At 52.5% G+C, this 19574-nt stretch overlaps 1 protein-coding gene across 1 annotated transcript; it reads left to right on the forward strand.

Moving 5' to 3' along the window:
- Positions 1 to 241: 241 nt before the first annotated feature.
- On the forward strand, positions 242 to 7224 carry AOC3 (amine oxidase copper containing 3). The gene is made up of 4 exons (XM_037491536.2): positions 242 to 2008; positions 4002 to 4287; positions 4676 to 4805; positions 5414 to 7224. Exons 1-4 carry the CDS (start codon positions 409 to 411, stop codon positions 5687 to 5689), a joined length of 2292 nt encoding a protein of 763 aa, XP_037347433.1. The 5' UTR covers positions 242 to 408; the 3' UTR covers positions 5690 to 7224.
- The last annotated feature ends 12350 nt before the right edge of the window (positions 7225 to 19574 follow it).

Consider the following 19574-nt stretch of genomic DNA (forward strand, 5'->3'; position numbering starts at 1 on the left):
CTCTGGCAGACAGGGCTCCTTGCTGGTGGTGCATTTCTGTGCTCAGGCTGGCTGGCCGCCTTGTCTTAATACCCCCACTCCTAAGCCCCACCTTCCCCCTACCAAACTCTTGCCAATTCCAACGCTGACCCAGAGAACAGAGTCTGATTTGGAGCCTGGAGGACAGAGCCATGTAAGGTCTGTGGAAATTGCTACTACCCTGCTTCAAGCCCGCCCCCTAACCCCGCTGCCCCACCCCCTCCCCAGCTTCCTGTGTCCTTCCCACCCTCAGTCTCCTGTGCCTCCGGTTACCAGCAATCTCAAGCAGAATCCAGGAGCCCCCACTCTAGGAGCCAAGTGAGACCCAGCCCTGCTAACCTAAGACTACACTTCACACTGGTTCAGAGCTGTTTCTCCGCTCACGCCACTATGAACCAGAAGACCACTCTGGTGCTCCTCGCTCTGGCTGTCATCACCATCTTTGCCTTGGTGTGTGTCTTGTTAGCCGGCAGGGGAGGAGATGGGGGTGAATCCAGCCAGCCTCTCCACTGCCCCTCTATAACTCCCAGCGCCCAGCCTTGGACACACCCTGGCCAGAGCCAGCTCTTTGCAGACCTGAGCCCAGAGGAGCTGACGGCTGTGATGCGCTTTCTGACCCAGCAGCTGGGGCCAGGCCTGGTGGATGCCACCCAGGCCCAGCCCTCTGACAACTGCATCTTCTCTGTGGAGCTGCAGCTGCCCCCCAAGGCCGCAGCCCTGGCCCACCTGGACGGAGGGAGCCCCCCACCTGCCCGGGAGGCGCTGGCCATCGTCTTCTTTGGCAGACAAGCCCAGCCCAATGTGAGCGAGCTGGTGGTGGGGCCGCTGCCACGCCCCTCCTACCTGCGGGATGTGACTGTGGAGCGTCACGGGGGCCCCCTGCCCTACCACCGCCGCCCTGTGCTGCTCCGAGAGTACCTGGACATAGACCATATGATCTTCCACAGGCAGCTGCCCCAGGCCGCTGGCCTCCTCCACCACTGCTGCTTCTATAAGCGCCAAGGACACAACCTGGTCACCATGACCACGGCCCCCCGGGGCTTGCAGTCGGGGGACCGGGCCACCTGGTTTGGCCTCTATTACAATATCTCAGGGTCTGGGATTTTCCTGCACCCCGTGGGGCTGGAGCTGCTGGTGGACCACAAGGCTCTGGACCCTGCCCACTGGACCATCCAGAAGGTGTTCTTTCAAGGCCGCTACTATGAGAGCCTGGCCCAGCTGGAGGACCAGTTTGAGGCCGGCCTGGTGAACGTGGTGCTGATCCCAGACAATGGCACAGGTGGGTCCTGGTCCCTGAAGTCCCAGGTGCCACGGGGTCGGGCTCCCCCTCTGCAGTTTCATCCCCAGGGCCCCCGCTTCAGTGTCCAGGGGAGTCAAGTGGCCTCCTCACTGTGGACTTTCTTCTTTGGCCTCAGAGCTTTTAGTGGCCCAAGGATCTTTGACATCCGCTTCCGGGGAGAACGGCTAGCTTATGAGATCAGTCTCCAGGAGGTCTTGACCGTCTATGGTGGAAATACCCCTGCAGCAATGCTGACCCGCTATCTCGATGGTAGCTTTGGCATGGGCAAGTACTCCACATCCCTGACCCGTGGGGTGGACTGCCCCTACCTGGCCACCTACGTGGACTGGCACTTCCTGTTGGAGTCCCAAGTTCCCAAGACAATTCATGATGCCTTTTGTGTGTTTGAACAGAACCAGGGCCTCCCCCTGAGGAGGCACCACTCCGAGTTCTACTCCCACTATTTTGGGGGCCTTGTGGAGACAGTGCTGGTGGTCAGATCTGTGTCTACCTTGCTCAATTATGACTACCTGTGGGATGTGCTCTTCTACCCCAATGGGGCCATAGAAGTCAAAGTCCACGCCACAGGCTACATCAGCTCAGCGTTCCTCTTTGGTGCTGCCCGAAGATATGGGAACCAAGTTGGGGAGCACACACTGGGCACCGTCCACACCCACAGTGCCCACTTCAAGGTGGATCTGGATGTAGGAGGTAAGACATCCTGGTGGGGGCAAGGATTCTGGAAGAGGAAGCTAAAGAGATGTCTCTGTTTGCTTTGAATTTCATGGAGATTGTCCAGAAAAGGAAGATTTGATCATGAGTATAGGATTTTGGAGTTTCATACTTCTTTGGTTGGATGGGAAAGAGTTGACTGCTGATTTTTATTTGGGTCTTAGTTCATTCTCTGGGTGGACAGCTGCTACCTCCCCTCCATGTGACCTCATCAGAAAATCTTGGGAAATGGCAAAATTCGGGGTGGAGGCAGGATCTGGTCTCTTCCCTCTTTTGAACTTACATGGGCTCTACTCAGGGAGGCAGCCATTTGCTTTTCAGTTCATTTCTCTGCATCTGAGCCATGGAGCTGGTGTTTTAGAGGATTTGTGTCCAATCTTCTAAGTCCCTGGCCTATGGAGGCCAGTCGAGGAACACCCAGGTTATACATTTCCTTGGAGATGAATCCTCCTCTTCCCTAATTTTCCATTGCTCTCTGGGCAATACACTTAGGCATGAGGGAGTAGAATGAATACTCTGGAAAGTTCCTGATAGTTCCTGGAGTTGGTGGTCACAGAGAAAACAAAGGCTACATGAGGAGTCAGGATATTTGTCTTTTCACTCTCCTTCCCTACATTGAGTTCATCACCAGATTTTTTTTTATTTGCCTCTGAATATCTCAAACTTCTCACTGGGCTTTTGCTATCCCCCTGTTGGTGCCAACTTTCTGTCTACTCCTTCCACTCTTCTTCCTCTCAGATCCAGCATCCACTCTGAGTCCAGAGGGACCCATGGTCCCCACTGTGTCCATAACCTGGAGGAACCCAGGCACAGAACCACCCCGCCTTTCAGACATGCCCTGGCTGTTTTGCCATGCCCGTGCCTGCCTGAGCTTTGGGCATACACCACGTGTCACAGTTGGCTTTGTTGGTTTTACTCATGTTTTCCCTGCCTAGAATGCCCTGCCATGTCATCTCTGCTAGTGACATCCTCTAAGGCCAGGCTGAAAAGTTGCCCCAGAAAACCCCCTTTTCCTGGGCCTCCCCTGGTGGCGCAGCAGTTGAGCGCTGGGCTGGGCTGCGAAGCTGCCCACAGCCTCTGCAGTACCGGGCCACTGGCGAGGGTCCCACATGGCACGACAGACCTCTTCTGCCATGCCCGCTGCTCCCCTCAGCAGTGTACTTTGGTCCTTCTGCCTGCTCTGCTCCCCGCTCTGGCTCTGGTGAATTCTCTCACCCTCCCGCGCTTCTGACTGTACCCAGTGCTTGTATAAATAAATAAATAAATCTTCAAAAAAAAAAAAAAAAAAAAAAACCACCTTTTCCTGCCTGTATTTTTTTTAAAGATTTATTTTTTCATTTATGCATACAAGAACTGGGGTGTAGGACAGAGATGCAGGGGGTGAGGGGATCACCAGGGACAGAGTGGGGAGCAGACCAGGCAGATGGACTGAAATACACTGCTGAGGGGAGCAGCGGGTGAGTCAGGAGAGGTCTGCTGCACCATGTGGTTCAGCTCTCTGGCCAGGCATTGAACTCAAGCTGCAGTGGCTGGTGATAGCTTGACAGAGCTGAGACTTAACCCCTGCGCCACCAGGGAGGCCCCTCCTGCCTGTGTTTGTATTCCTATAACCTTGAGCCTTGATCGTGCTCCCCACATTGCGGACCCATCCTGGCTTTGCCTCTCTGGGTCCTCTGTGAAAGCAGGAGGTTAAGGATGACGCTTCATTCATCTCTGTGTTCCCAGGGCTGGGCATGGGGCTCTCCACTAAGGAGTATGATGGATGAATGAGTTAAGTCCTTGAAGAAATATTTTAATAGCTTTGAATGAAAGAGTTGGAATTCCCTGAGGAGAGGAAAAACATGGGCACACTCAGGTCTGAGCTTTTCTTTGCCCCCCACCTCTCTGAAGTTGTGGGGGCAGAGTGCAGAGGAGACAGAGCAGCTGTATGACCAGTGCCCCCCACCCCCTGCATCCCTACCACCCCCTACAGGACTGGAGAACTGGGTCTGGGCTGAGGACATGGCCTTCGTCCCCATGGCGGTACCGTGGAGCCCTCAGCACCAGATGCAGAAGCTGGAGGTGACCCGGAAGCTGCTGGTGACAGAGGAGCAGGCTGCCTTCCCCTTGGGAGGTGCCACCCCTCGATACTTATACCTGGCCAGCAACCACAGCAACAAGTGGGGTCACCCACGGGGCTACCGCATCCAGGTGTTCAGCTTTGCTGGGGAGCCACTGCCCCACAACAGCTCCATGGAGAGAGCCTTCAGCTGGGGGAGGTGAGTGTCACAGTGTCCAGAGAGGCTGAGGGAGGTGAGTATGAGAAGGGAGCTTTGGCCAGGCAATTGGGAACTCAAATAAAGATGAGGTGAGAGCTGCAGGAGGATTTCCTGGCTATCAAAGTCACCACTTTGGGCACACATTCCTCATGGGGGGCTAACCCCAGAGGTGAGGGCTCTTACCTGTTTTGCATGGGAGGTGCAGCCACAATATGAAAAGGCAGGGGGTGAACAGGAAGACACAAGAAGGCACTGATGACCCAGCAGGTTGGCATCAGGTCACTATGTGAATGACAGGGAGGGGCTCAGGCCCCTGTGCTCAGCTCCCTCCCTCCCAGTCAGGTGGTGGTCAGGCTGGGGAGCCAGAAGCCTGAGCCTCCCTCCCTAGGTACCAGCTGGCCGTGACCCAGCGGAAGGAGGAGGAGCCGAGCAGCACCAGCATCTACAATCAGAATGACCCTTGGGTGCCCACCGTGGACTTCGCAGATTTCATCAACAATGAGACCATTGCTGGAGAGGTCAGCGCGGGGGGCTGAGGAAGGGTGGCAGGAGCGCAAAGACGAGCCCCACCCTATTTTAGGGGGTCCCTGAACCCATAAGATCTCTCTCTCATGGCTCCATCATTACCTCTCGAGGGAATCTCCAGGTCTCAGCTGGTGGGGGACTCAAGAAGGGCTGGAAGTCCCATCTCTGTAAATTTCTCCCATTCCCGGCTTCACCACAAATGGATAACTTCTGAAAGGTGGCCTTTTCTGCCTCCTGAGCCCTCGTCTTCCCTCTCCTCTCCTTCTTCTCTTATAGTTGGGAACTCTTGGAGAATGAGGGGCAGAGGAGTCAAGCAGTCTGTGGGTGTCATTCCTCCGAGGGCAGGTAGTCTGGTGGCCACGTGATGGGAACTGTCACAGGTGGCAGGTGCAGGCTGGGATAGGCCGACAGGTGTTGCGCCCGATATGAAAATGACCATTTATGCTTTGACTTCTGGGCCAGTAGGAAAAATGTTTAGACTTAAGATCTTTTGGGGGGAAGACAGGCTGGCAAGGTGAATCCTTGACACATGAGGCCACTGTGGAGGCAGGTGAGTCCTCAGCAAAGCCAGGCCTCCTGATCCTTCCTTCTCTCCCACTAGGACTTGGTGGCCTGGGTAACCGCTGGTTTCCTGCACATTCCACATTCAGAGGACATTCCCAACACAGTGACCGTGGGGAACGGTGTGGGCTTCTTCCTGCGACCCTACAACTTCTTTGACCAGGACCCCTCCTTGGATTCCACTGACTCCATCTACTTCCAGGGTGATCAGGATGCTGGGGCCTGTGAGGTCAACCCCCTGGCTTGCCTCCCTGACACTGCGGCCTGTGCGCCTGACCTCCCTGCCTTCACTCATCGGGGCTTCTCTCACAACTAGGTTGTCTCTGGGTGGGAATGTGGCCGGAGGCCCCAGGGCCAGGGTGTGGGGGAGTGGGGCACAGGGCCAGACCACCTGGTCTTCTTTTTTCCCTCATCCTGCAGTTTCCCTCCGCCCCCTTTTCCAGGGTCCTCTCTCCTTATCCCCCTCCCTCACATCCCTCTCCCTGCTGGCAGCATCCTAAGACTGTGATGCCAGACACAGGGGGGACTCAACTTTGTAGATCACTGACGTTCTGGGTTCCCATCACAGAACGGAATGGCCAGCCGGAAGCCTGAATGATGGCCAGACTCTCTCTCTCTCTCTCTCTCTCTCTCTCTCTCTCTCTCTCTCTCTCTCTCTCTCTCTCGCTTTTCCAAATCTCCCCAGGCCATCCCCAGATTTCTTCTGGGCTCCCCCAAGCCCTCCCCACTGGAGAGGTGGCTGGGGGCTCTGTCCTGGGAACAGTTCCCCTGAAGCCCCAGGTCAGGGTTCCCACCAGGCCTGCATCTCTGAGGTCACATTCACTGTCACCCAAACCTCCCGCTCCCCCTCCTCCTTCCCCTTACCTACTGCCTCCTCCCCTGTTGCTACCTGTTCTCAGATCCTGGGTTTCCCCTCCAGTCCTCCAGGCATGCTCCTCTGCCCCATGACCCCCTCGCCCCCCCTTTCTCAATTTTCTCTCTTCTCCCAGTCCTAAGCTTGTAGAAGTCTCCAGAATGCAAAGGACATTTAGTCTGAGATGACAGCCCCATCTGTTCCTCTGTGTTTGCAACATATTGGGAGTAAGCGGTGCCCTCAACCGGTGCTGGAGCAGATGTGTGCCCCCACAGTTCTCTCTGCCCCTTTTATACACTTGCCTTGAATTCTCTGTGGGAAGATGCTCATCCAGACAGCAGCAGCTCAAGTTCACATTTTAGGTGGTTTTGTGGGTGCAGTGGTAATAAGGAGTCATCATTGTGTGCTGGGCTGTGTGTGACCAGTGGCCTCTGTACCACCCAGCAGCCATGTGGGAGGCTGAGTGGACCCCAGATGAGAAGCAGGAGGACCCAGGAACTCTGGTCTTTGGCCAAGGGCTATCCAATCACATGGGGACATGCAATTGAGAGGTGGGGCCTCCCACCAGGCTGTCCTCCTGGGATCTGGGTTGCTATAAATAGCAAGAGAATGGCCACAGCAGAAATGTCCCATCCTGGAGGGGAAATAAATTCTGATACAGCCTTGCAGTGCAATACTGTAGAGCTATGCAAACAATGATGTCTCTAAGCTCATAGGGGATAATCTCTCAATGAAAAAGGCAAGTCAGAGAGTGTTTAGTGCCTTCCCATTTGTTTTCCAGAGGAGGGGAATATAATACAGATTTGCTTATCTATGCATATTCAGAAGAGGCAGGTAACACTGGTTGCCTTGGGAGGGGAAACGGATGTTAGGGGGGTGGGGGAAGGGAACTTAAAACTGTATAGACTTTTGTACATATTGAATTTTGAACCATGTGGCTATATTATCAATTCAAAACAAAGAATAAATGGCCCCAAACAGGTCTTGACTTTTGTTTTCTTTAACTGGCATGTCTTTCAAGAAAGGGTGGTGGGGGCCTTCCTTATGGTGCAAAGGGGTTAAGTCTCAGCACTATGAAGCTATCCGCAGCCACTGCAGGATGAGTTCGATCCGCTGCCAGGGAGCTGACCCACATGGTGCAGCAGACCTCTCCTGTCTCGCTTGCTTCTCCCCTCAGCAGTGTATTTCAGTTAATCCGCCTGTTCTGCTCCTCACTGTCTCTGGTGAGTCCTCTTACCCCCCACACCTCTGGCCTGCACCCCCGTTCTTGTATGCATAAATAAATAAATCTTTAAAATACACACACAGGGCCTCCCCGGTGGCGCAGCGGTAGAGCGCTGGGTTGCGAAGCTGCCTGCGGCCTCTGCGGCGCCAGTTCGATCCCCGGCTGCTCCCTGGCCACTGGAGGAGGATCCCACATGGCGCGCAGACCTCTCCTGCCGCCCGCTGCTCCCCTCAGCAGTGTACTTCGGTCCTTCTGCCTGCTCTGCTCCCCGCTCTGGCTCTGGTGAATTCTCTCACCCTCCTGCGCTTCTGACTGTACCCAGTGCATGTATAAACAAAACAAACAAACAAGCAAACAAATAAAGAAAAACATGCCTCTATTAAAAAAATAAATAAATAAAATAAAATACACACACACACAAAGACAGGGTGGTGGGAGAGGCAAGTAAAGTGAGTTAAGAGAGGGGGCCTGGAACTCATTTTTCTCAAGTTGCTGAGACCCAGAGAAAAGAACGTGGCCTCTGCTAACTCCTTTGCCTCCTCTCTTGCTTGGCTGTCTCTGAGGAAAATGTTAAACCTCTTTGGGTCAGCAATGGCTGGATTAATTTATAACATGGCCTGAGGTGAAAATGAGAAAGACAGAGGACAGAGCAATCAAGGACAAGGAGAGACTGAAGACTGATAGGGGGAGCAAAGGGAGTGTTGTGGCCCCTTGAGGCTCTGATACTTTCTACTTCTCTTTCTCTGACCTGAGTGATTTAACTTCTCCTTTAAATGCATAATTTTCCGTTTCCACCTCCTTTGACTCCTTTTTCGGATCGGTTGCACAATGGTCAGCCTATGGCCTGGTGAAAGGTTTCACCTCCCACCCAGTCACCAACAGGAAACCTTTGTGGCATCTAAGTCACCAGGCCTTTTCATGCTCAATCAGGCACCCAGGCTGTCACCTCACCCTTAAACTCATCCCTTCCTCTGTCCTCAAGTTCTCTGGCCTCATCCTGGCCTCTTGCCAGGTCTTCTCGCCACTAGTCAAGTCGCAGGTGCAGAGTCTCCTCCCTAGAGTGCAAATGGAGCTGAGTGATGTGGACATAGGAGGAGGTCCAGCTGCCCTCAGGGCCTGGGGGGCAGGCGGGGCCAGTCGTTCTGCTGAGTCAGCCTGTTCTGGGGTCCAGTCTTCAACCTGTGGGTCAGGGGTGAACTCTGTCTCCCAGGGATAAACTCATCGTCCTCATGTTCACAGAGACTGGAGCCAAGTTTATTCAAAGGGAAATAAGACCTGGGAGGAAGGGAGGCAGACTAGGACCATGGCCCTGTGTCCTGAGTAATTCTCTAAAAGAGAAACTTTTGGGGGCCTCCCTGGTGGCACAAGGGGTTAAGCACAGCACCATGAAGCCATCTGCAGCCTCTGCAGTACGAACAATAGAACAGCACAGAGTTCGATCCTCAGCTGGCCAGGAAGCTACCCACATGCCAGAGCAGACCTCTTTTGGCTGGCCTGCTGCTCCCTTCAGCAGTATGTCTCAGTCATTCTGCCTGTCCTGTTCTCCACTCTCTCTCTGGTGAATCCTCTCACCCCCCTACCTCTGGCCTGCACCCCAGTTCTTGTATGCATAAATAAAAATAAATTTTTATTAAAAGACTTATTTGAGGGCTTTAGGGGGCTGGAATCCATGAGCACCCCTGGAGCAAGGCTGTATAAATACTCCAATGTGGGCAGAAAAGTCGGTTTATATAGGCAGAGCTGTAAACAAAAACTTTTTTAATATTTTATTTATTTTTGCATAGAAAATAGTACAGGCCAGAGGTGCAGAGGGTGAGAGGATTCACCAGAGAGTGTGGGGAGCAGAACAGGTGGATCTACTGAAATACACTGCTGAGGGGAGCAGCGGGCGAGATAGGAGAGGTCTGCTGCACCATGTGGGTAGCTCCCTGGCCGGGGATCGAACTCATGCTGCAGTGGCTTTGGATAGCTTCATAGGTTTCGTCTAAACCCCTTGTGCCACCAGGGAGGCCCCAACATTAGTCATCTTAATGGTGTGTTCTAAACTGGAGGTGAAGACCTTCACTCACCAAAAGGCCCAGACTCAAGTTCCCAGGCTGGCACAGCTTGCCTCGTGGCCAGGGCAGGGCCCTGACGTTAGAATCCTGTTCCCATTGTTTCCAAAGACCTCTCCCTGCCTTAACTGAACTAACACTATTGTCTCTGTTTTGATGAAAAAAGTTCCTCCTTTCCATGTTACTGCTCAGTCAAGGGGAATATTGAGTAAACTTTACTCCCAACACTCAGGGGTAAGTGTTAAATGTTGAGCTTGTAAATTGTTTCTCAAGCAAACAGCCAGTTCTGTACTCGCACTACCTGGTTGCTAGGAATCAGGTTCCGTCCCGCTAGTCCAGTGCTCCTGGTTAGGACTAGGTGAGGAGCTAGAGTCCGGGGCTTTGGGCGTGGTTGGCTCATCTTCAGTTGACAGTTGTCACCGCTGTTACGCTTTCCTCTGCCCTGAAGCCAGTCTTGCCAGGGCAGTGATGGGGGAGCTTCTCTTCGGGGTTAACCCAACCCAGGACTTCCTTGCAGGGAAGCCCTAGTCTCTCCTCTTTTCCTCCTCCCACAACGGACTTTGAGGAGATGCCCTTAAAGTGATTGTTTCTAGGGAGAGGAGCTGAGGAATGAGAGTAATGTGTCTGTCCACGTGTAGGCTTTATCTTTTCTAAACTGTTTACCTAAAACTTTTTATTTGTTCACTAAAATGTTTCCAAAAGATTTAAAATACCATTTTCCATGAAGAGCTTCTGCAGAGCATGAAAACCAGATCAGCAAAAGCAAAAACACAGGGAGGTTGGTCTCCCTGGAGAGGTGGTTATTAATGTTCAATTCTAACCTGGGGGAGGGAGACCCTGCCTTTCTCTCCCCCTTAGTATGCGCCCCATGACTCCTGCTACAGCTTTAAGGAACAAGGACAGGAAAACCTGGCAAGATTCACTGTCAAAACACGGCTGGTTGCATAAATATTTCTGGATAATCAAACCTTCTGATACGGATTTACCCGGTTTAATTCTCCCAGGGCCCAGAGTCTCACTGCCTTCCTATAATTATTAAAATATGCCCCATTCAAGACTTCCTGACCTTCTTCTGTCCCCACCCCCACAACCCCCACCTCACACCAAATACTCCGACTTTGGACTGCCCTTACCAGGGAGGTTCAGATTTCTGTACCTTGCACCGTCTGTTCCCTCCAACTGGAATTCCCTTCCTCACCTCTGCCAGACATGTGCATTCGGTCACAAAGTCATTCAATCATCTCTTCCTGGGGACATCTTCCTGGGCATGTCCAGGTTGGAGAGGGTTCTCTCAGGCTTGTCACCAGACAAGGGAGGTACCAGGGCCCCTCAGTCCCCTAGTCTAACCCCACCCTCCAACAACACGGGTGGATTAACTGGGAGCAAACCGGCCCCTGTCCACGATCCACCCACTGGGAGTCAGAGGAATGGGCCCTGCTTCCAAGCCAGGAAAGGGCTCTTGAGACCTTCTGTTCAAGACTGAAAAAGAGCCCCACAGACACCAGCGGTGGCGAGCAAGGAGCCAGCGTTTATTGATTAGCCAAAGAACATGGGCAGAGCTCCAGGGAAACTCTCGGTGTCAGAGACTCACCAAGGCACAGGCTAGGGGTCTATATAGGCTTTAGGATTGAGGTTTGAGAACAAAAGAATTAGACTTTATTGGCTGAGAAAGCAAGGAGAGTGTGTAACAGGGTGGTCCCCAGAAAAAGGGGAGGTGACAAATGGACTTGGCTAAAGTCCATTGATTGTCGCTAATTGTGAGTCATCAGCAGATCAGCAGCAGCAGCTCAGGGGTCGGGCAGAGCACGTGACCCTCTCCAAAGTGAACATCTCATAGAGGCCACGTGCCCATGGCTCTAGCATGAACTGGTCTGGCCTCAAGGTCTGTAACTCCCTTTGCTTCCCGTAATAGCTAATGTGGTCATCTGGAAAGATAGCTCAGAAATGGTGAAACAAAACACTGAGCCAAGGAAATGTGTGGCAGCAGGCGTGTGGGCCTAGAGTCATCAGGTTTTTAATCTTGTTTACCAGTCCCTAGGAAAAGCAAAATTCTTGCAAAATGTCTGCAGTGTTTCGGTTTTTTTTTTTTTTTCCCTTTAAGTGCTGCCCTGCCCTGTCCTTGTCCAGGACCCTTCCTGTCTCAGGCTCATGAGGAAAGCATGTACCCTCACTGGAACCCTCAGTCTCTCCTTGTTCCCCTCAGGAAGTGGTGCTGACAGTGGCCGCCTCATGTCAATGGCAGAGAATGGAGGCGGCTTTGCTCTTGCCGGGGGAGGGGCTCATGGAGGTGAGGCCTGTGGGCTGCTAGGTTAACTCCAGAGCCATGTTCCAGGTCTGCTGACCTCTGACGTGGCCCGTCAGTCCTGCTCAAGGGGAGACAAGAAGGCCTTTGTTACACTCCGCAGCGCCCCTGTACTCACCACCCCCATCCTCACAATGAAATGCCCTATATGCTCCCCTCCAGTGACTTAGGGTGCTCAGTCTTTCAGTCCCGGCTCCTCCCAGCTGGTTTGTGTCCTCAGCATTACACTCAAACCTCTTCAAACCTCTCAGCAGCTGGTAGGAATGTGGTTAATGGTGGTATAGGGGCAGCCCCAAGGGGTCACATGCTAGAGCAACAAAGGAGGGAACCTGGCTGGAGAGGTGTGGGCAGGTGTGAGCCTGGAGCTGGGGGAAGGGTGCCATCTGGAGGGTGGAGAAAGAGCCCAAGGGCTGTCCTTTCTGCCACCTCCCCCCCACTTCTTGCCTCCCACCAGCTGTGTTATCACCAAAACCCTCCCTCCCTTCCCCCTTTCATTCCCCAACCCTGACCCTGAGTGTTTGCTTTGGAACAGGAGGACAGAGGCTTACGTGGGCCACTGCATATCCAGATTTCTACCTCGGCCCCACCACCTGAGCCTGATCTGACCCCTGGACCCCCAAGTTCCACCCCACCCCACACAACCCTCTGCCCTTGGCTGCCTCTCTCCAGTGTGTCCTTCATGCCTCTTGCCCAGCAGCACCACCCAGAGTCAGAACCTTCCAGAGACTGAAAGGATTCCTGTGTCCAGATCCTGTCTGTTTATTTTCTGTCTCCTAACTGCATTCTAATTCAAGAACCTACACACAGCCCTGGGCCTTCAGCTATGGCTGTCTCCATTATTTTGTCCCTGTGTAGTGTCCTGGTGATTGGCACAGGTGGGGCTGGAAATGGGGAGGAGGTTGAGACGAATGTAGCCTGGCTAGCCTCGCCACTGCCCCTCCATATTTCCCAACACCCAGCCCTGGGCACACCCTGGCCAGGGCCAGCTCCTTGCCGACCTGAGCCCAGAGGAGCTGACAGCTGTGATGCACTTTCTGACCCAACAGCTGGGGCCAGGCCTGGTGGATGCCGCCCAGGCCCAGCCCTCTGACAACTGCATCTTCTCCGTGGAGCTGCAGCTGCCCCCCAAGGCCGCAGCCCTGGCCCACCCAGGATGGCGGGAGCCCCCCCACCTTCCGGGGGGGCGCTGGCCATCGTCTTCTTTGGCGGACAAGCCCAGCCCAATGTGAGCGAGCTGGTGGTGGGGCCGCTGCCACGCCCCTCCTACCTGCGGGATGTTTAAGTGTATGAAATATGAAAGGCAGATTGCCCAGGCTCTTACCTGTATCTCTGGGGGTTCCGTGGCAGCTGAGAGGTGTTTCTGACCAAGGAGAGGGTAAGACAAACTTGGCATAGGCATCCATTTTCGGGGGAAAAGGGGATATAGCAGGATGTGGTCCCAGGACAGGGAAGACAGAGGGGGTGGGGGAGCCACACTCAGCACTCAAGAAAATCCGCAGGAGATGGTGAGAAATGCTCAGAAAGGAAAGGGTTAAGGCAGAGCTGGTTTGCTGCTGCCCACTCTTCTTCCATTTTGCTTCTGGGTTCAGTGATTTAGCTTCTCTTTCTCCTCTCAGCCCAGATAAATATCATGTTTTGAATTTCTTGTTTTTCTATTTAAGGAAGTTCGGACTATGGTGGTGTCAAAGCTCTCTTCTCACCCCCAAGGCGACATTGGGGGCAGGCAGGATGCTTCTCCTGGCTGTTCCACTCCTTGTCCAGGGGCAGGGATGTGACCCCCAGGCTGAGGATGTTGGTGGCTCTGCTGCTGTGACTCCCCAGCTGACCAGAATGTGTATGGGCTTCCCTACTGGGGTCAGAGGACACAGCTTGAGCCACTCCAAGGGAGTGTGTGCGCAGACGACTCCCAGGGAGACCGCAGGCAGCCCTGCTGGAAGGCTTTCCGGGGACCACCTCCTTCCAGCCACAAGAGAGAAGCAACCGGATCCTATGTTATATAGGCCAGAGATAGCAAAGTTCTGGGGGGATCCTGGTGAGTGGGAGGGAACCATGGGAACAGGAGCCCTCGGGGAACACTTGGCCCTACACACCCATGTGATGCAGCCCCTTCCCCCCACACACACACTCAGTGTGAGCTCCCTGACACGGAGCTGGTGGAGGCTGCAGCGCCCCCACTCTGACATTCGGCCTAAGGCTGCTGGTGTTTGCTGCATCCGCTGGGTGGGTAGGTCTCTGCACTTCTGGAGCCTTCCTCCTCTCCACGTCTGGGTCCTGTGACTGAAACAACTTCATTCAGCTGCCCAAGAGACTCGCGTGTCCTTTATTCCCTCAGCTCACACCCTGGAGCCCTTGGCACGTGTTGGGCATCTGTTCATTCTACAGCAATAACCACTGTCGTAAATGAGGTTGCCTTCTCTGTGACATTATGGTGGAGTGAGGGGCACTCAGATGAAGAGACTGTTACTGTTTCTTTTTTTTTTTAAGATTTATATTTTTATGCAAACAAGAACTGGTGAGTAAGCCAGAGGTGCGGGGAAGGGGGTGGCGGTAAGAGAATCCATCAGAGACAGAGCAGGGAGCAGAACAGGCAGATGGACCAAAGTACACTGCTGAGGGGGGCAGCGGGCGAGACAGGAGAGGTCTGTTGCACCATGTGGGACCCTCACCGGCCGCCAACTCGTGCTGCAGTGGCTCGTAGTAGCTTGATAGCACAGTTTTTAACCCCTGCGCCATCAGGGAGGCCCTAAAGAGGCTGTTTCTGACCCCGTGAAGTTCCCACTGCTAGTCTCGGGTGGTCCGCAATGCATCTCATGAGCTGGAGCTCTTTAAGAAACAAAGACAGATGTAGGTCAAATGGCGATGGGCTTGGGAAGAGAGTGGAAGTGAACAGAGGACAGAAGTTGGGAGCGAGACAGGCCTGGAGAGGAAGGGGGGCAGGCCTAGTGCTGGGGAAGGATGGGCTAAAGAGGAAATGGGGTGGAATGAAGTGGCTTGGGGTGGAGATGAAGATGACAGCTGGGAGGGCCACGTAGCCTTCTCGCCTCTCCAATTCACATGCTTGCACTTCCTACCTTGCCCCTTCTATCTTGAAATAAAGAGACCTTCATTCAATCATTCATTAAACATTTCTTGGAATCTTCCTGAATGCCAGACTAGCCCTGACACACAATAATGAGTATCCCCTCATCTTTGCCCTTGAAGAGCTCAAGGTCTGGGCTGGAGAGGGCTCTTGTAAATAATTAAAATACACTGGGACACCAGTGGACAGAAAATGGAGCACAGAGCAGGGAACTGCCAATTGGCTCTGGGTGTCTGGGAGGACTGCACAGAGGAGGTGATGATTCTGTATTTCATTTTACTCACTTATTTGAATAAGTAAGTCATTCACATATTCAAAATCCTAAAACAAAGGGTACATGTCTGCTGATGGTTACACAACATAGATGTGCTGAAAGACATGGAATGATACACTTTAAATGGGTGACTAATAGGATATGTGCCATATCTCAATAAGGCTGTTGTTTTTTAAAAGAATAGGTGTGTCCATCTCTGCCCCCCAGGCCCCAAGACCCCCTCCCTGAAGTCAACCAATATTATGAGTTTCTTGTACATCTTTGGTGTTGGAGCAGGAGTGACACATGAAGTACTGACTGAGTCGAATTTAGTTAAATGATGACTGGGGCACAGAGTGGCAGAACCAGGGGGCATGAAGGTCTCAGGAAGGCTCCAGCTGCTGGGCACCAGGGGTCCGGGTTAGGGGAATGATGGGACATGAATGGGGTCAAGATGAGCGGGGTCTCAGATGCCAGATGGACTGTCCAGACTTATCCATAAGCAGTGATGGTCCAAGCCCTTAGCAAGGTGGCAATAACAAAAATAAGAGAGAAATTATCACCCTGAAATATCCACATCCCCTATTTCCATCACTTAAGTTTCCCTCTAATTCTTGTCTCTGTGGACATGTGTCTTTACCTAGTTAAGTACAGTGTAAATATGCTTTCATAATTTCCTTTTCCCATTTAACATTACATCATAAGCACTTTTACAGTTTGTCATGTAACACCCAAAAGAGTGTTTTTTAAAAGATGAGCAATGTTCTGTCAATGGAGAGTAAGCTCATCATTTCCCATTGGGCAATCATGTTGGTTCCAATTTGCTATCAGGGGGAGGAAGGAGCCAGTTGGAGCTTGGCTTTGGCCAGTGGTTTTGATCTGGCAGACTCAGAGCTCAAAGGGACTCAGAAGGGGTCATCTAGGGTCCATCCTTAGACTTCCATGGCCTTGAGTAAGTAACAACCCACAGGAGCCTGTCTCCACATCTGGAAATGGTCATCACACATTCCAATTACTCAAAAGTGTGTTAGGCTTTGGGAGGTTTTTCTGACTTTGGAAGGTCCTTCTGCAGCCGCCTGCTAGGCACCAAAGGAACATTTGAAGACCCCGAGGCCCATAAGGGTTGGCATCTTCTGGCCTAGGAAATTACCCACCACCCTCTTGCCTTCCTTGACAGATAACAAAAGAAGATCTGGGGCAGATGAAACTCTGGAGACTCAAAAGGAGGAAATGTTGGGCTGTCACAGCAATGCTGAAGCTGCTGGTTCTTCTTTTTAAAACCACTAGTTTAAATTGCTGCTGGACTAAGAGACCCTCTTGAATGGCTTCTGGCCTTGGAAATGGGAGCCATTCCTGGGCCCTTCCTCTGCCCCTAATCTCTCTCCCTCATGCAACCTTCCTCAGCTACACTGTTTGGCCCCAGTTGTCCTGTGGTTGCTGTAGAGGCCTCACCAAAGAAGGAAAATAGAGTGTAGCATTCACCCGGAAGGGCTTGGATCTCAGACACATTCCTACTTGTGTGTCTCTCCTTGCTGACTTTGTGAACATGGGTCAGAATATGAGGGGGCACGTTCCCTCTTGAGGACCCTCAAGAATCAGGATCTTTTTCTCTCATCTCCCACTGAAACGGAGCCAGCACAGTAAATACAACTCTGATGTCCATCTGTCGGCCTCATTTTTTCCTCACAACCACCTTGAAATGCAGATATTATTATCTTCATTTTACAGGTGAGGAAATTAGGATTCAGAGGGATTAGGTAACTTATCCTGAGTTACCTGGCTGGTCAACAGTGGGGCCAGGATTGAATCCTGGGCATGGAATTATCCCTGACGGCCTTCCTCCGACCACTGCTAATCTCCAACACCTGGAAAAGGCCTAGTTAAAGGCCTAGTTAAAGAATTTAAAAATGCTTGAGAAGCACTTGGCACCTGATCCATGGTAAGTGATCCTCTAAGAGCACAATGAATACTCAACGGACCAGAGCAGAAATATGCACAGTTGCCTTAAAAGGACGGCTCTCAACCTTGACTGCACCTTGACTCCTGAAAATGCTGGGGAGCTTGGAAAACTCCACATACCCAGGCTGCACCTCAGACCAATAAAGTCAAATCCCTGGGAGTGAGGCTTAGACATGAATAGCTTTTAAATTTCCCCCAGGTGATGCTAATGTGTAGTTAAGTTTCAGAAAACCCTGAGGCAGCAGTTCAGTGTTCAGGCTGCCAGGAGAGGCTGACCAGACAGTCGAAGACATAGAGTGTCCATCTGAAGGCACAGGAAAGGGGCCTGGTAAAGCCTGCCCTGGCAGTCACAACTGGGCCAGACTTAGGATAGAGGACCCAGCCTAAAGCCAGGGCATGCCTGGGCCTGGAGGCAGAGTAGCCTCACAGATGGCGGCCCCAGGCCCCGTCAAACGTGCCTCCTGGCCAGCTGCTGATTCTCATTCACAGCTTGGTGGGCCAGCTCCCACTTCATCTTGTCATGGGAAGAAAATGGGCAAGTCAGTTATAACTGTTGTGTAAAGGAACTAGTTGCTATTCTGATAATAACTGCTTTTGCTTTGACAGTTACTGTAAATGAGGATAAGCTTTCAGGGAATACTCTGGTAAATTCAGATCTTCCCTGAAAGACGATCCATCTTGACGAGCTAATGAATCTGGTTTCTGATTGATAGCCCTCTGTAGGAGCAGGAATGACACGGAGCAGGATCTTTATGACCCAAACAGACAGGTGAAGGAGGAGAGAGTCCTGGAGACCTCCTTCTTTGGTGTAGGCTTTTATTGGGATTTACCAGGCACACGGCAGGCAGGGGTGCTGGGGGGCCAAGAGGCTGGCAGGCCTCCCAGCCGCCAGCAAGTCTTTACTCTTTCTGGGCTCTCCGGCGTTCTCTCGCTTCTCTCGTGGTTCTGCTTCTCTCTTGGCTTCTGCTGGCGTCCCCATGACGCCGCCCTTAAAAGCCCAGTCTTAGCCCAGGTGAATCCCATCTACACGGGCCCACACCCTACTCCAGGTGCCCGCCATCAGGCAGGCATTCGGGACCACAGGGTTCCATCATCTATCCTAATAGCGGGAGGGCAGAAAAGCTTGATATTTTTTACATTACCCTACACCCTCCTTGTGTGGTGATGTCACATGAGGTACGCTAGCGCTGACAAACAGCCTCTCCTGACACGGGCACACCAGCATCGCCAGGGATGCCACATCTCACTTCCAGAGCAGAGAGCTTCATGGCAAGCCAAGTCCCACCCTCTTCCCTCCTCCCCCCAACCCACGTACAGATTTTCCTTGACACTCAGAGCTTCCCATTCTGCAGGGCATACAAGGTTGTTCACAAAATGTGTACACCATCCCCCACTGCCTCATGCTCTTCCCCTTGAATCCCTTCCCATCCACTCATACCTCTGCCCAGGAGCTCCCCGCTGTCCTGCTTCCTTCCTCTCCCTCCCTCCCCCTTCTTCATCTGGTGATGCTTTATTCATCCTCTAAAATCCAACTAAGGGTCCTCCCTGGTGGTGCAAGGGGTTAAAGTCTTAGTGCTATCAAGCTATCGGCAGCCACTGCAGCATGAGTTCAATCCCTGGCCAGGGAGCTGACCCATATGGTGCAGCAGACCTCTCCTGTCTCACCAGCTGCTCCCCTCAGCAGTGTATTTTAGTAGAACCACCTGTTCTGCTCCCCACTCTGTTTCTGGTGAATCCTGTCACACATAGACACCACCCCAGTTCTTGTATGCATAAATAAAATAAATCTTAAAAAAAATAAAATCCAGGGCCTCCCCGGTGGCGTAGCGGTTGAGCGCCATGCTGCGAAGCTGTCTGCAGCCTCTGCAGCGACGGTTCGATTCCCTGCCAGCCAGGGAGAGCCCCACATGGCGCAGCAGACCTTTTCTCCCTCGCCCATTGCTCCCCTCAGCAGTGTCTTCGCTCCGTCTGCCTGTTCTGCTCCCAGCTCTGGCTCTGGTGAATTCTCTTACCCTCCCGCGCTTCTGACCTGTACCCCAGTTCTTGTATAAAATAAATAAATCTTTAAAAAATAAAAAAATAAAATCCAATTCAGGCAGCTCTCCTGCCTGCCTGTAACTATGCAGGTGCCTCTCTTTTTCTTTCTCCTTTTCTTAATAAATCTGTAAAACAAAAAAAATAAGAATTGAAAAGAAAAAAAACCAACTCAAATATCCTCTTTCCTTGAGAAAACTAGCTCCTTCTTTCCCCCTGCTGCCTTAGTACTTCGGTCAGAACTTGACTCAATTTCATCGTCTACACACGGATTCCCCTCCCTCTCCATCAGAGAGTCTGAGTTCTCTGGGGGCAGAAGCATGTCCTGCTGGCTTCAGTGGCCTGGTGCCCAGCATGGAGTCATGCCCATTATGGGTGCTTAAATAGTTCTTTGTTGAACCTGAACAGATAATAACAGTTGTTATTTTCAAGTCTTAGGGGA

This window comes from Talpa occidentalis, unplaced genomic scaffold (genome assembly GCF_014898055.3).
Source record: "Talpa occidentalis isolate TD23 unplaced genomic scaffold, MPIMG_talOcc4v2.1 talOcc4.7, whole genome shotgun sequence".
Classification (NCBI taxonomy): domain Eukaryota; kingdom Metazoa; phylum Chordata; class Mammalia; order Eulipotyphla; family Talpidae; genus Talpa; species Talpa occidentalis.